At 45.3% G+C, this 15,809-nt stretch overlaps 1 protein-coding gene across 2 annotated transcripts in view; it reads left to right on the top strand.

Moving 5' to 3' along the window:
• Positions 1–15,450, top strand: part of SNX9 (sorting nexin 9) — a 108,252-nt gene extending 92,802 nt beyond the window's left edge. For both annotated transcript variants that reach the window (XM_026505136.4, XM_057310922.1), the window contains 6 exons: positions 2,368–2,445; positions 6,670–6,746; positions 7,861–7,950; positions 10,014–10,128; positions 11,911–12,002; positions 13,732–15,450. In XM_026505136.4, the coding sequence (XP_026360921.1) occupies positions 2,368–2,445; positions 6,670–6,746; positions 7,861–7,950; positions 10,014–10,128; positions 11,911–12,002; positions 13,732–13,779 (500 nt within the window). In that variant the 3' untranslated portion in view covers positions 13,780–15,450. The remainder of the gene's footprint in view (positions 1–2,367; positions 2,446–6,669; positions 6,747–7,860; positions 7,951–10,013; positions 10,129–11,910; positions 12,003–13,731) is intronic.
• The last annotated feature ends 359 nt before the right edge of the window (positions 15,451–15,809 follow it).

Here is a 15,809-nt window from a genome sequence, read left to right as displayed (position 1 = left end):
GAATACTGGTTGTATTCAGTTTTATTTTGTTTTTCTCTTAATGAAGATGGCTTCTACTTTGTATAATAAAGATAATACGTACCCACTTTTAAACCGTGATAACTCAGCATAGGAAGGAATTTAATTATCTGTAAAGATTTTTTTAACAAGTGATATTTTTCTTTTAAAGAAGGGAAAAAGAAATTTGAAGTCAAAAAATAATTTTAATGAACAAGAAACTCAATGTCGAGTGACTTGTGGATGAATTAAGATAGCATAGCATAGTTAATGACAATATTAAGATCCATTAAATCCAGACCTGAAATCTGAGCCTTATCAGGAGTTGGCAGACCGTGGCCTGGAGGCCAGATCTGGCCTGCTGCCTGTCGTGTCAAGTGGAGCACAGCCATGCCCGTTTCTGTACGTATTATCTGTGGCTACTCTCTTGACAGTGGCAGAGTCAAGTACTTTAAACAGAAACCTGTGGCCCCTGCCAAAGCCTGAAATAGTTACTGTCTGGCCCTTTGGGGGGGGGGGCAGGAAGGCCCTGCTTCCCACTGAATGACCCTCTACCATTAACGTAATACTCGGAATCAACAAAACCGCTTGTGGCAGCGGGCCAGCTGTTGGTGCTCGAGGGGCAGACGCGGGGAGTGAGAGCAGTCGCTCCTTTCTCATGCCACAGAAACATGACGCCACGTCCTAAATATAGCACTGATTAGGCCCCAAACAGTCAGGTATACAAATGCAGTGTTAGACGACAAAACCCACCGCCAGCCTTTGGTCACAGCGAGGCAACTCATGAACAAAAAGGGGAGTGACACTTCTCTCGAATAGTGATTTCATTGTAAAATAATTAATTTTAGCTGTAAGCCCTTATGAGGCCATAATAAGAGTAAACCCTTGAAATCTATATGTTCTTTGAAAGCTATTCTCTATTTCTTAGAAATATTTTGAACACAAATCTTAAAATCACAATTTTAAGGATCTCATAAACATCTGGGCTTATGATTTCTTTCCATCCCTGGGGCTCCTGGATGGCTCAGTGGAGTGTCTGACTCCGGGTCTCAGCTCAGTCTTGATCTCGGGGTCCTGGGTTTGAGCCTTGCATTGGGCTCCATGTTGGGCATGGAGCCTACTTAAAAAAAAAAAAAAAAGTTAAATCCCTTATGTCTGACATCTAGTCAACTTCATGTCCCGTGTAACCCATCAGGCCAAATTTATGAAATAGAGGCTATTGGCGTAAGGCTGCTCCCTTTTTGGGAGGAGGGGAGTTTGAAGCAGTTGGTTTAGGATTTGATGTAAGCATATCTTCTTTTCCCTTTTCTCTCAAAATAGAGTTTCTTAAAATTCCTAATCTGTAAAGTAAGAAATCTAGCACATACTGTTTGGTGAAGCACATGGCAAGTGTCTTTAACCTCACATAGATAGTCACAAAAAGGCAAACAGTTTGTTAAAATTAAGCTAACAGAGTTTGAATTCGTGTTTCCCGATTATTGCAACTTATAGACCACATTTCAGATTTGTCTGAACTAGATTTTTTTAAAGAAACATTTGAATTTTTCGTCTTAATACTGCACTGTCTTCAAATGCAAAACAAGGCTTTCTTTTGAAAAGCAATAGATGTGTTTAAGGGGACCATTTATAGATGCAAAGAAAAGAGCCTAAAATACAGACACTCTTTTCTAGAAAGTTCTCCAGAGTGACCCTAGAATCCTAGAATTTTAGCACTAGAAGGACCCTCAGAGATAATTTCGTTAATCATATTACACAGATGAGAATGCTCAGATCCCTCCTCCCTGGTCCTATGAGTCCTTCTGCCATATTTTTCTCCACCCCTTGTTGCCTTCAGTCTTGTTTTGTTTTGCAAATAATCATTCATGCATACAGTGAGGAAAGCAAGGTATTTGGAATCACAAATGCCACATCCACCATCTCTTAGCCATGCGACCCTGGGCAAGGCAGTTTGCTTACCTGAACCTTATTTTCCTGACCCGCGGAACAGAGCTGGTGCGGCTGCACCCGGTAGAGGGGTTGCTGTGGTGATCAGATAGGATGGGGTACGTGCAAGTACTCCGTCAACTAGAAACCCTCTCCCAGACGAGCTCCCGGTCGCTTCGGCTTCATTCAGTGAGTGAAGATGTGGGCCGGGGTGGGAGTTCAGGACGAGAGCATTGGCCATGAACTGAACAATCAGTTAATAACATATTTTATTGAAAAAGAATCATTAATTTAAAAAAGCCAATGATTTTATTAAAGAATATAGACTCCTTTGAGTTGCTTCAGATTTCTTTTATGATAAAAGTAATCACTTTCAGGAAATAATCAAATCCCATTTCTGTTTGCTCAGAGGACTGGGGCACAATGTATTCCTTTTTCTCTTTTCAGCGTTGCCCAAGGAATATCAGAAGATAGGAAAGGCCTTGCAGAGTTTAGCAACAGTGTTTAGTTCTAGCGGTTATCAAGGTACGTCTGTGTTTCTTTACTTCGGGCCCTTAGTGTCTTGTGCAGACCAGCCAGCCCTCAGGCTCTTGGAAGCAAACATGAACTCTGCAGCTAAGGACTCTTGTCACTGACACTGAAATCGGCTTGGCTGCTCCCCTCAGCACTTCTGCACCCTCCCCTTACTACTTCTGAGAAAGGGGGAGGGTGGTTATGCTCTGTGTTTTCTTGCTAGCTTCTTGCCTCTCTCTGCACACAGATACAGCTCGTGTTTCCCTAGAACGGGCAGCTGTGAGAAGTCACCCTCTGCCCTTGCTTTCATCTCTCTGCCCGCCTCAGAAGTCAGGTCTTCCTGTTACAAAGGCCGGAATTCGTCAAGGCCGTTGGGAGGGAACATTTTGACTAAGTAACAAATTCACGTTGCCTTAGGTCTCTCCGTGACCTAGAATTATTTTCAGCGTATCCCATACTGTGTATCTTACCTGTGGTATCTCGAATTCATTGTACTCTTACATTGACAACACTTGGGAGAATAAGCTAACTGTTTTCCTTTGTATTTTGGTTTACTCTTGCGTGGTTTGCTCTGTGGGGCAGGTAGCAAGTTAAAGTGTCTGTCAGGTGAATGGCACTTACTAAATTTGAGTGTGTCCAGTCACTTACAGAAATGGTAGAACTGGTACTTTGGCCATGGTGTTTATTCTGATACTCAGGGAAGATAGGTCTGTGGATGTCAGTGTCTGAGTATTTTCAGGAACAAGAAGTGAGTCTCTAACCAGAATGGAAGAGTTGGGGCTCCCATGTATGTCCTGGCCGAATCGTGTCTTAAAATCCCAACTTTTAGATTGGTGGGAGGTCTGAGGATTAGTTCATCTTGCACCCTCGTGTTCCAGATGAGGAACGTAGGCTGGGAACGGTCAGCCTCCCGGCCAGGGTGCCACGGGGGTTGATGGAGGAGCAAAGGGTAGGGCTGCACCCATTGCTTGGGTGCCGGCAGGGCTCCGGGAGCACTCTCATCTTCATGCTTCTGTAGTATCTTGATGGGAGGAGAGCTTGTGTTCTGAAGACGCTGGACCCCGATCGTGTCCGTGTCAGAGCTCACCTGAATCTGCGCCTTCCTTTAGCTCCCCCCCCCCCCGAGCTCTCTGTCCTCCAGCCCCACCCCCACTTCCTGCCATCACCCCTTAATGCACAACACCCCTGTGGGAGAACTGGCTCTGCATTTGGGGCTCCCCCAAGTTCCGATCCCTCACACCAGCGCCTCCCCCCCCCCATACATCTGGTAAAAGCAGAGCAGAGCCTCCTGGCCCAGCAGAGTCCCTCTGCCTGTGGAAGAGGGCCTCCAGACTCCGCAGCGTGGCTAGGGTGCAAGGCTCAGCCCTCTCGGAATTGAGTTCATTTGGATTTCTTCATTCCCACGGTGCTTCTGTGACTACTGAGAAGTATGGTGTTTTAATGTATTTGGTATTATTATGTTGAGAGCAGGAGTCCTGCAGTTGTCCCCATCCTAACTAGAAATGGAGCCACTCCATGATGAGATTTATAAGCCTAACCATGATTGTTCCAGTAGCACGGACCCAGACCTAAGGACTTCCCTTCCTTGAAGTCAGATAGAAAACTTAGAAATCATTCAGAGCTAGATCACAGAATTTGTAAACAGCGATTCACTTGTTCTCCTGTTGATGCCAGGAGAGACAAATCACTCACGCTTCACTAAATGTCATATTAATAGAGGGTGCAGGTAATTGAACCAAAAGTCTTAAAAAGGGGGGAGGAGAAGACAGTTGGTAATCTGGGGAATGGGTCCTAAAGATGTTCTTTGGTAGCTTTGTACTGTACATAAATCTTTCTGTATGTTGCTCGTTCTGTACATTTCAGTAGAATCTGTGTACCTTCAAAACGATCAGCTTCTCTCTGGAGTTTTCTATCTGTATAATTGCAGCCCAGAGCAGCCTGGCAGAAAGGCAGGATAGAGAGGGCTGCGGGGGGCATAGGGGAGGCCCCAGCAGGATGAGGACATCCTGGAAGGGAGGTAGAGTAAGAGATGACGCTGAGGATGCCGAGCCTTCTCCACAGCGCCCGCCCACGTGATCCCCTCCAAACCACGCCTCACAGAAGCCCTGTTCACTTTAATGTTTTTCCTGCTGAAAACCATCAGTCGGTGTGTTATCAGATATTCCTACTGCAGACGGCACTTTGTCAAGTATTAAAAGTGCTCAGTGTAATATGCTTCGTGGGGAATATCCTTCAGCTTCCTAGAGATCTTGTTTCAAAGAACTTCTCAAGTTCCCACGGACTAGCTTTTCACATTTCAAGGCAAGTGAAGGTCAGCAGAGTCGAGGACTGGGTCTACCACGTCTTCCTTTGCTCGGATGTGCGGATGACGTGGGGCAGCGCTGTACTCTTTGATCTTCCAATACTTCGGAGGATTACAATTCCTAAGAATATCTCGGATTATGTTAAACATAACCTTCCGTGCTCCCTCCGTGAGTACAGAAACTAATACCGGAACAACACGGAGACTATTCGCATGGCCTTTGCATAAATCCATGAGGCGCTTTCCGTTCTTATGGATTATCGTGGAAAAATAATTGATAAAAATATTTAGGTGGTTAACTGTAGCGGAGAAGAGGAACAGCTATAGAAGCTAGACCTCTGGTTTCATCTAGTTTTATAGATTTTACTTTGAAGCCATGGGAATGTTTTACATTTACATTTATTATTCTACATTTATTATTAGAAAATAAATTTAAATTCATTTATGTAAAAAATGTAAAAAAAAAAAATCCCTAAAAAGCAAAAGCAATATAAATCATTTGATACATCAGGATGAAGGCATAACCACGCGGAAAGGAATCATTTCACATTACCATAAAACATTGTATTTTGATTATATATCTCTAGTAGCAGATGCCTTAAAGTCAAAAAACTTAAAAAATCTTTTGTTTTCATTAGTCATATCATTAGCAATAAAATGTTGGTATTGTTATTAAAACTTCTAAAACTATTTTACATATGGTAGGGTAAAGCAAATATATAATTGTATTACCATTTTTAGGAACTAAGTTTTAAATGAAAGAGCTAAACATAAAAATCAAAAGTTTAAAAATACATTATGAAAAATCCTGAAGTCCTAAATTTGAATTGGAAATATCCATATGAGCTCATTATGGTTTTCATCTTTTTAAAAAAATACAATTTGCCTTGCTCTGTTCATCGAAAAGTTCTAGAAATAGCCAATCCAGTAGCGAGAAGCACCTCTAGCGCCCCCCACGGGGGATTTCTCAACACTCTGTTCCACCCACATGAACCAGAGCTCCTAGCAGAGCTCAGATGCTGGTCTGAAAAGACTTCCAATGGCCAGTAAAGAGAAAATTAGAGCATTAGTAAAAATAATACTTTCTCTGCAATGAAGCTTATCAAGTATGTTTAAATCCAGGATTGCAATGATACATTTTTAAAAAGTTAATCTGTTACCTCTGGGGGATGGTTAGAAGATCAACTCATTATTCTGAAAATGGCAAAGAGAAAGAAGCATTTAATGTACTTTTTCTCTTCCAATATCTCAAAGTAACCAGGTAGTCGATAAAAGAGAGTTTCTCTTTATACAAGTGCCTCAGGTCAAGAAGGAGTGATAGGAGTAGAATAGCAACACTTTGCAAACCTTTCCTAAAATGAAAGATCTGGATGGTACAGGGAACAGAGGACTGTGTTATCACCACAGACATAGCGAAACCCAGGCTGTGGGTACCAAGGCAAGTACCTGGTTTCTTCAACGCCCCAAAAAGAAATTTGCAAGAAAAGAGGGAGGGAGGAGAAAGAACCTGTAGATTGAAGAAACACTTCAGCTCTCTGCCATGTGGGTTTTCTCTGCATTCTGAAAGCAGCCAGCTTGATTCCAGACACCAGGGAGCTGCCCACTGACCAGATAATTCTATCAGGAGCAATTCTCTTTTCTCCAGTGTGATGTTGGTATTGTCCTTGCTTTTTAAAGAGTGCTTATCTTTGGCGTAGAATTTATGGGTGCATTGTTACGTGGCCAGCGAAAGGGGGGAGGTAGGAGTGGACGGTACAGGTGCAGAAAGACTGGCCGTGAGCTGTTCGTTGGGAAGCCAGTTGATGGGTAGATGGGGACTCATTACACTATCCTCTAGTTTTGAAAAGTGTAGTGTTTTCTATAATGAAATTTTTAAGTAAAATAAACGAAGAGAAAATACTTACGAGCACTGATGTAGCTGTAATGATTTCCAGGCGAAACAGATCTCAATGCTGCAATAACGGAAGCAGGAAAGACTTACGAAGAAATTGCCGGTCTCGTGGCAGAACAGGTATCCACATAGCCACGCGGTCCCGGTGCGGATTGTATGCTCTCGGACCCACGTGTTTATTTAACCTATTTTAAAACAAACTTTGCAAATAGATCTCCTCTTCTTTTCTATCCCTGTGTATCTTTGTTCATTGTACGTGGTAATAGTGTTCCTTGGTTAAGCTAAAGTGATGGCTACATTTATCATGGAGAATCTAAATGAACACCTTCCAGTGTCAATGGCTGGGATCCATCCTCCGCCATCAGGGGGTTGGAATGTTAGAGCAAGAGCACTGTTCACGCCACCATTTGGACTCTTAGCCTGTCTGAGGCTTGCTTTACTCGGCTGGTAGGTGGTGGCCGTGGGGCCAGCCGTGGTAGGCTCTCAGCGTTCAGCAGCCACTACGGAGAAGACACCCTTGCGGGCCCTGGCAAGGGGCAGGTCTTCGTTACAGCCAGGTGGCTTTTCCTGGGGCCTTCAGTGGTCCGATTCCAGTTCTTTCTACAGATAACAGATGATAAGTTCCCTTAAAGGGGACGGACATCAGTGTTGTTTCAAATCCCTAACTTAAAAGTTTTTCAGACAGATGACCTCTTGAAAGGCATGTTTGTGCACACACACGTGCCCACGCCTCATGTTGGTCACCGACTACCGCTGCTTGTAGAAAAAGAGTAATTTGTAGAACTGTGTATAACGTAGCTCTTAAAAATTGTAATTCAGAAAAACTGAAAAATTTTAAGTTGCCACTTAAGATGACGACCAGATTTTTAATAATTTATAGTCTCTGCTAAAATTTAGACATTAAATGATTCCATCTTATTTGCTTGTATATAAAGAGTATTAACTAGTTTTTTGCTGCTACCGTATCATATTTTGAGCCACCTCAAAATGACTAACTTTACCAACCAGCCTAAAAATGGTCTGATGTTTTATGATTTTCTCTCCAGTCTACAGTTGAGAATGTAATGGTCTTGGGAGTTGTTTTCTTGCAGGAAGACTAGGCTGAATGCATAACCCTTGATACAGTAACTCATACCTGGGGCTTGGCTCGTACAGGCCTCCAGTACGACCCTTTCCTTGTCCTCGACCGTCTGGGTTTCTTTGCCAGTAACAACCAACCTGTGTCTTGTTGTAGCCAAAGAAAGATCTCCACTTCCTCATGGAATGTAATCATGAATATAAAGGTTTCCTTGGCTGCTTCCCTGATATTATCGGCGCCCACAAGGTAACTTGATCACAGAAGTGCACGAATGATGACACGGGTGGGCCAGGGCCGCGATGCACGGCCACCGCGCGGGCCCTGTCGTTCAGCACGGCGCTGAGTCAGGGCGAGCTTTCTGAAACCTGCCGGGGCTGCTTGGGCTGTTTAAATAGTGAGGTCCCGTAACACGTTTCGATGATGGGTAGTTTCTAGTTTCTTTGATTCTCTAAAAAGATTATTTTGAGGGAACAAAAAATGTGAAAAAAATATTCCTTTATGCCTATACTTAGGTCAGGTATCAGACAAAATAATCATGCTGTTTGAAGTTCAGGACAAGATTAGGAATACTGCTCGCCCTTACTAGTGAGACCCTGTAAGCTGCTTGGGGAAGTCCTCCAAGACCCTTCCCCGTCGAGATGAAGTAAGACATTCTGTCCCCCTGGGCCTGACGAATGGTTTCCTGATGAAAATTTAAATGATGAACATCAATCTTATATTTTCATACTAATAAGGAAACTATATAATTCCTCCATACAGGTATTTTTAAACCAAATTTTGAAATGTTTTGGGGTGTCCTCACATTTTGACTCTGGTTAGTTTTTCTCTTTTCAAACTCTACGAGTTATTTCAGAGTAGGGGCATTTTATCAACCGTCATACTCTGGGATACTGTGATGTACTTGGCTTTGTTAGGAAGATCTCCACAGAGGGCTGGTCTGCAACCCTAACAATCCTGGCACGTGGCCGTTCTAGCATTCAGCTTAATAGTCCAAGTGTCAGGAAGGGGTGGAGTCAGGAAGGGAAGCCTTGTGCAACTTCAGATAATTTAATATAAAACTCAGAACATTCTCTTTAGCAAACCGCCCATCGATGGACACTTAGGTGTTTCCGCATCATGGCTGTCGTGGGTAATGCTGTGGCGGTCCTGGGAGTGCAGCAGTCTCACTGAGAGAGTGATTTCCTTTTCTTCAGTTATGTACCCAGAAGTGCAGCTGCTGGGAGAGTAGATCTTAAAATTCTCATCACAAAGGAAAAAAATAAAAATAAAACGAACTTGTAACTGTGTGAGGTGATGGTGTTACCGTGGTCATCCTGCAGTGCGTACGGACATCAGTGATCACGTTGTACACCTGGAACCCATACAGTGCTGTATGTCAGTTATATCTCCACACAACTGGGGGGCATAACATAAATGTAACAAAAATAAAAATCCCAGTTACAAAAGCCAGCTCAGGAGAGTTAGCTTGCCGTAGGGATTTATGCCAGCAGTTAGAGTTTTGGGCATGGAGCCTGATTTGTGCACGAGTGTAAAGGTTTTCTTTCCAGACGGCTCTAATGAGCACTGTGATGATCCTGGAAGGGGAAACATTCGGCAGCTTTACCACTACTTCGATCCGAGTATCGATTTGAAATTGATGCAGTGCTCCTCCCGGACGCCAGAGTAAAGCTGACCGTCAGCACGCCCACGCCCCCGCAGCCGGCATGCCCCTGAACAGAGACCGAGGGCCCGGGTGCAGGCACGACGCTGCCCCTCATCGACTTTCCAAACCTCTGAGGCCTGGGTCCGCCGCCTGCACTACCCGTCGGCGCCGGCTCACACACTCAGAAACCAAGTGCTGTTTGCTTTTTATCCTGTCGTAGCATGAAACGTCCGTCTCAGCTCAGTTCTGTGTCTCAGGAATAGCAACCCTTTTGCTTCCAAGGGACTTGCAGGAAGTTCTATTTAGGCGCTTTTCTACGTTCTTTTTTTTTTTTAAAGATTTTATTTATTTATTCGACAGAGATAGAGACAGCCAGCAAGAGAGGGAACACAAGTAGGGGGAGTGGGAGAGGAAGAAGCAGGCTCATAGCAGAGGAGCCTGATGTGGGGCTCGATCCCACAACGCTGGGATCACACCCTGAGCCGAAGGCAAACACCTAACCGCTGTGCCACCCAGGCGCCCCCTTTTCTACGTTCTTATTTTGTGGGGACATTTTTTTGTTCAGCAGCCGGTCAGTTACAGAACACGTCGGCATTGTTCTCTGTGAAATGAGTGACTAATCCTTCAAGTGTTGTTTGGTTCACACTGTTGCATTCATATTTCACAGGGAGCAATAGAGAAAGTGAAAGAAAGTGACAAACTGGTCGCAACTAGCAAAATAACCCCCCAGGACAAGCAGAACATGGTCAAGCGAGTTGGCACCATGTCTTACGCGTTGCAAGGTAAGACCGAGCGAGGTTCGTGCGTCGCTGGCGGACATGGTGTCTCTCCCCAGCGGAGCTGCTGTTTTCCTGGCTGGAGAGGCAGCCAATTGTGAACCCCAGCTAAGCAAATAAGAGCTGATTTAAAGTATCCTCGCAAGCCTGTTGTTGGCAGGATCCCAGTGTTCATGAGAGTGAACCCGTTTCCCTGATGGAACTATGACCAACAGCCGGATGAAACTGTGCAACTTTATTATTTCTCAGAGATAGTGGAGATCCTTCTATAACCCTTAGTATTAGCTCCAATCATGACACTTTGTTAGATTCCAAAGTGCAGCTTTCAGCAATTTGTAACCTCTGTCCCCCAGGACAGTAGAATGGAAAGGGACCTTGGACATGGCTTTTTTGGCAAAATTTGAGTGTTAGTCAAAAGAAGATATTAAGGAATTTTTATATATTTGAGTGCTTTCCAGCACACAGTGAACGGATTTTTTCCTGTTTTGGTAGACAGAACAGGCATGGGCAAAGTAGAAAGGGGAAGGATGTCCTAGTTTGAACAAAACCACACAAAATAATGGGACAGGATTTTCTCATTGGCCTTCAGGAGTAAGATCGACTTACAGGCTGTTGGGAATGAGTGTTGGTGATGATGGAAGGCCTTGAGAACCAGGCAGAAGAGCCTAGACTTGCTGTGGGCATTAAGAAGCCAGTAAAAGGTTTGATGGTGGGGGGCAGGGGGGCACACTGCTCAGAGGGTGGAAGAGGTTGGGGGACAGACGTCAGAAAGCCCACGCAGAAGACCGCTGCCTCTGCGGTCTGAGGGTTCCATTCCCGAAGAAGACGTGGTGCTCAGGGAAGAGAAGGAAGCATGTTTGCAGACTTTTTCAAGGAATAGCCATCAGGACCAGGGAATGAGTGGGACAAAGGGAAGAATGTCTGAAAGGTTTCCAGATCTAAGGCAACTGGGGCAGAGCTGGGAAAACCTGAGTGAAGCTCTGGCTTCTGAAGGGTTTGAAATGGGGGATTTGGCTTTGAACTTGTGTTTGAAGTTATCCAAACAGATAAAGGAGAAGCTTTGTACAACTTCAGACACATAAAGCTCAGAACAGTGCCCTTTTTGTAGGAATGTATGCCAGCAGTTGGCTTTCTAGGTGCACAGAATGAGGGAAGAGGCAGGTGGAGGTGTGATGAGGCCTCTCCAGAATTGGTGATGGGGGTGGGAGGGAGGCGGTACCGAGAGACAAATGCAGTGAGGGAGTCAGCAGTGAACAGATACATTCAACAGAGTTGAAGAACAGGTGTCCAGATCCTCTCACCTGGTAAGAGGTTGGGTTCTGGGAGCCCTGATGCTCAGAACAGCAAAGCTCCATACAGAAGAGGGTCCCCCTGCGTCTCACCCATCCGTACAGCCTTTCAAGGGCACCCCAAGAAACCCAAACCAAGAGAGAACGAGGTAGGACCCCCCCCAGGTGCCTCGCTCGGTCCTGCATCACAGCTGACGTCCGCAGAGAGTGACCACCACGTCGGCCTCCCGCTCCATCCGTTGTGGGAGAACAAAGTCCACACGCGGGTGATTGTCAGTTTCGGGTTCGCAGTGTCTAATCTGCAAGTAACAGAGTTCATCCCCTACCGGAAAGTATTGTTTGCCCTCAACTGTTCAGATTCCTCTTCTAGCCTCTTTATAAAGTGATTTGTTAGGAACTGACCCTGCCCCGAAGCCAACCAGATGAGACCGAGCAGAGCAGCCCGGCGCTATCTGTGGAACTTTGGGGGGACTGACTGATATCTTGGTTTTGGTTGTAGCTGAGATGAATCACTTCCATAGCAACCGGATCTATGACTACAACAGCGTCATTCGCCTGTACCTGGAGCAACAAGTGCAGTTCTACGAAACAGTAAGTCGGCTCCCGGGGCCCTTTGCATGCGCACACACACACGCACACTCACAGGATTTGTGGTCACGTAACCTTGACCGTATAAAATTCATCTGCTTGTATATTTAATCCCAAGGAATAAACCAAAGGAGGTTAATTACTGAGCAGGGGGTTTTTTAATCCCTTTTAATTATATCTGCCTTTTCCTTCTTGAATCACACTGGGTTAAAAAAGGTTTCTGTTAAGGAAGAAGAGGTATTGGACGCTGGTTGGGAGGCCCCTAGAAGTTCTTCCTGGGAGGGCCCCTACCCCCACAGCCTCTCCGTGCCCGGGGACCGTGAAGGACAGGAGGCCCCTGGCTCCGCAGGCTCTCGGGGGGGTGGAGCCTGGCACCGCGGGCAGGCTTCGTGAACGAGCTTTCATTGCGCGCCAGAGGAACTTCAGAAAGAAAACGAGAGAGGGAGAAACCTCAAGTATTTTCATTTAGGAAACAGCCACGAATATGTGAACGCTTGTACTCTGCATAGTAATTTGCTTGTTTACTGGCGCGAACAGAAAACAAAGATCTAGCGAGTAAGTGGGAACTCGACACCTGACGCAGGTCCTGGAACTGTATCATTGACCGTGTGCCGGCCGCCATGGTTCTGACTCGGTGTTCCGCTGTTGCCATGGTATTCTCGCGTGTGCTCAGGGGGACGGTAGGCCGGCCCCAAACTCACATCTGTGCACGTGTCCTCTTCCGGCGAGACAGTGCGGAAAATGTCGGTCTCCAGCAGCAAATTCACCTTGAAAGGGAGCTGTGGTCGGTGTGCTTGCTGCGTAGTGTGAAGTGTGTGTTGGAAGCAGCTGGTGTTGGAGCTGAGTTTCCAGAAAGAATTCCCTTACAGTGTGTGGTTCCTGGGCTTTCTTCGTATTGACTGGTGCTGCTGAATGGTTGCCTTTCATGTATCAGAATGAGGTTGCGTTTATTCTGCGTGAGAAGAGCATTGAAGGGCAGCTCTTGAAACTCCAGTCATGTTGATTTGATAGATCATCTTAAGCCCAAGTGAGGTTTAATTATCAGTGACCGTATGACTCAAAATAGAAAACCATGCATTTAATCACTGTCCTTGTTAGATGTAAGAGTTTTATGAGACAGTAAGCCTTAAATACTAAAATTCACACTCTAGTTCATGGCGCAAACATGTATTGATAACCTACTGTATACTAAGCACTTACTCCAGATGCTTGGGCTCCAAGAGTGGTTGTGACATTTGTGTCCTCAGGGGAGGCCTGGGCACAGAGCCCCAGCTGCGTCACTGCACTGGCTTTATCACGAGGGCACCGATGGTCTACACACTGTTGACGCGTAGCGGGTGGGATCCCGGAGGCATGCTCGGCAGCGGGGGTTCGGGAGCCCATGGGTGTCCGAGAAGACGGGAATCTAGGCCAGCACGACTCCCGCCCCGCCTGACTCACTGCAGGAAAAAGTGCCTGGTCTGGAAATGCTGCCCTGAGAGATGGGCTGTGCCAAAAAGAAGGGGGGCTTCTCGCAAGCTGGGGGCACTGCCTCTGGCAGCACCATCTGGGGTTTGGGGAGGTCTCCCCACCCCCCTCCAACTGGTTGGTGCTGGAAGAGACTAGAAGCTTAGCCCAATCAAAGTCTTTGACATGATTGCAATGTCTAACTCGTCGTAAGAGGTGGAAGTGGTCAGGCCCCATCAGGGCCTAGTGGGACTGGCGTCTCAGGGTTGTCTTGTTTCCTCCCCAGATTGCAGAAAAGCTGAGGCAGGCCCTCGGCCGCTTCCCGGTTATGTAGAACACGACAGAACACGAAGAGAACTCCGAAGTGCTTCTTTCTGACTTTGGGCAATGCAATTTTATTTTTTCCCCCTTCGTCAAAAACAGAAAGTAAAGAAAGAACGAAAACCAAAAAGAAACAGAGTTGCAAAAAAATGGCGTCTATTTTATTAACCAGCCTACGTGCATCAGTTACGTAGGGATAGTCTCCTTTGGTTCGTTTCCGGATCCATTATCTAAAAACAATGGAAATGGTCTCTGTTTTTGGAAAGTACTTAAAGTTATCAGAATTTTGAATGGAAAATTTAGGGGTTTCTCCCACTGATATTTTACATAAAATTGTAATTTTTACGTCGTCCATGATCTTCTGGGGCTTACCCAATGTCAGATAATTACTAATTGCTTTCTTAAAAAGATGAAATATGCCAGAATAAAAAATATATATGTTTGTATATTTTTATAACTCCTTTCAGTCCTGTGGGATTCCTATCTATTTAGGAAACTCTACATGCCTTTCACTGACATATTTATGACTCTAGTGCTTCTGTTTTCAGGAGGGAGGAAGCAAAGAGGGGGTCCTGGGGCTGCTCGCACCCTCACAGGCGGCTCGGGCGGGGGACTTACGTGTCCCATCGGAGCACGCAGCTTGGCAAAAACTGAGGATCCCATTCACTGCCCCCACTTCCCTCAGGAACGTTGCTGAGCTCCCCTTGCACGGGGAGGGCTTCCTTCCCAAGCCTGGTTAAGGCATGACTCTTGCCAGAAGGAATCCGGTGATAAAGTTGGGGGTGTTTCTGCAGTGCTCCGACTGCTCCCAGGGATGGAGCGGCTCTGCTGAGTCCTGTGCTCAGGACAGAGAGTTCCGGGGGACACACGTGCTTCCCCCGCAGCGTTCAGCCCAAATCAGAGTCTTCAGCTGTTCAGTCAGAGGTAATGAGAAATGTTTGTGAGGCCGTGATTTGCTGCTTGGTTGGGATGGTAGGTGAGCGGGCTGGGGCTGTTCTCTGAAAAGGTGAAAAACACAGCTTAGGAGACCTCTCCATCCCCACCAGATGGAAGAGTTCAGGGACTGATAAGGGGACAACCTGAATAATGCACCGTCATCCCTGGAGCTTTTAGGTATGAGAAGCACAGGGTGATGCTCTTCCCGACCGCATCCGAAACTTCCGATGGATTTTTCTGATCACTAGGACTCCGGTTAACGGCATAAAGCAAAACCTAATCTTTGCAGACGGCCAGCTTTAAATCCGAGCACTCACAGACACACACTATCTTCCTCCTGCAGGCGAGCGTGTCCGCCCTCCACAGTTGCCTTACGACATTATCCCCACTGCTTTCATTTTCCTGACCTAGCAATGATAGTGTAGAAAATGGAAAGTTTGGGCCAGCACAAATAAAATGAAACCAAAAAATAGGTAGAAGAGGAAATCAAATGAACACGAATATGAGAATTTCTTGTTCTTTAATATCACGGGTTTTGTTAATGTTTTATAAGTAATTTTCCCTACTTGATTTTTCTTTTATAAAATCTCATAGAACAATGTTTATGATACAGCCATTTAATATATGTACAAATTGTAAAGAATATGTATAAATGTTTTACACAAATGTAAGAGCATGTAGAAGCCGACATATAAATAAATTGTTAAAAAACCTGTACAGTAAATTCTGAAAGCACTTTTTCAAAACACTTTTTGGTGTTTGTGTGGTTCTTTTTCTTTTTTTCTTTTTTGGATAATTGCTTCTTGCTTCCAGCTCCTCAAAATAGTCCAGATAATGAATTTTTCCCCCAAACCTAATTCTCCTGATATGAATTAATAATTTAATTCCTTAAGTCAGAGTCACTGATCCTGGAAGCATGTCATCATCACCAGAGAGCTGTAAGAAACAGATACTGATGCCGATGCCAAGTGTATTAAGGATCCGTAGAGAAACAACCAACAGGGCTGTGTGTGTGTGTGTGTGTGTGTGTGTGTGTGTGTGTGTGTGTGTGTGTTCCTTAAGTGGTGTTTGCTCTTCTCCATATCCTGTAACTTAATTCTATGGTGT

The sequence above is a fragment of the Ursus arctos genome, unplaced genomic scaffold (assembly GCF_023065955.2).
Source record: "Ursus arctos isolate Adak ecotype North America unplaced genomic scaffold, UrsArc2.0 scaffold_13, whole genome shotgun sequence".
In the NCBI taxonomy this organism is placed as follows: Eukaryota; Metazoa; Chordata; class Mammalia; order Carnivora; family Ursidae; genus Ursus; species Ursus arctos.
This window is presented reverse-complemented; position numbering and strand designations above follow the sequence as displayed.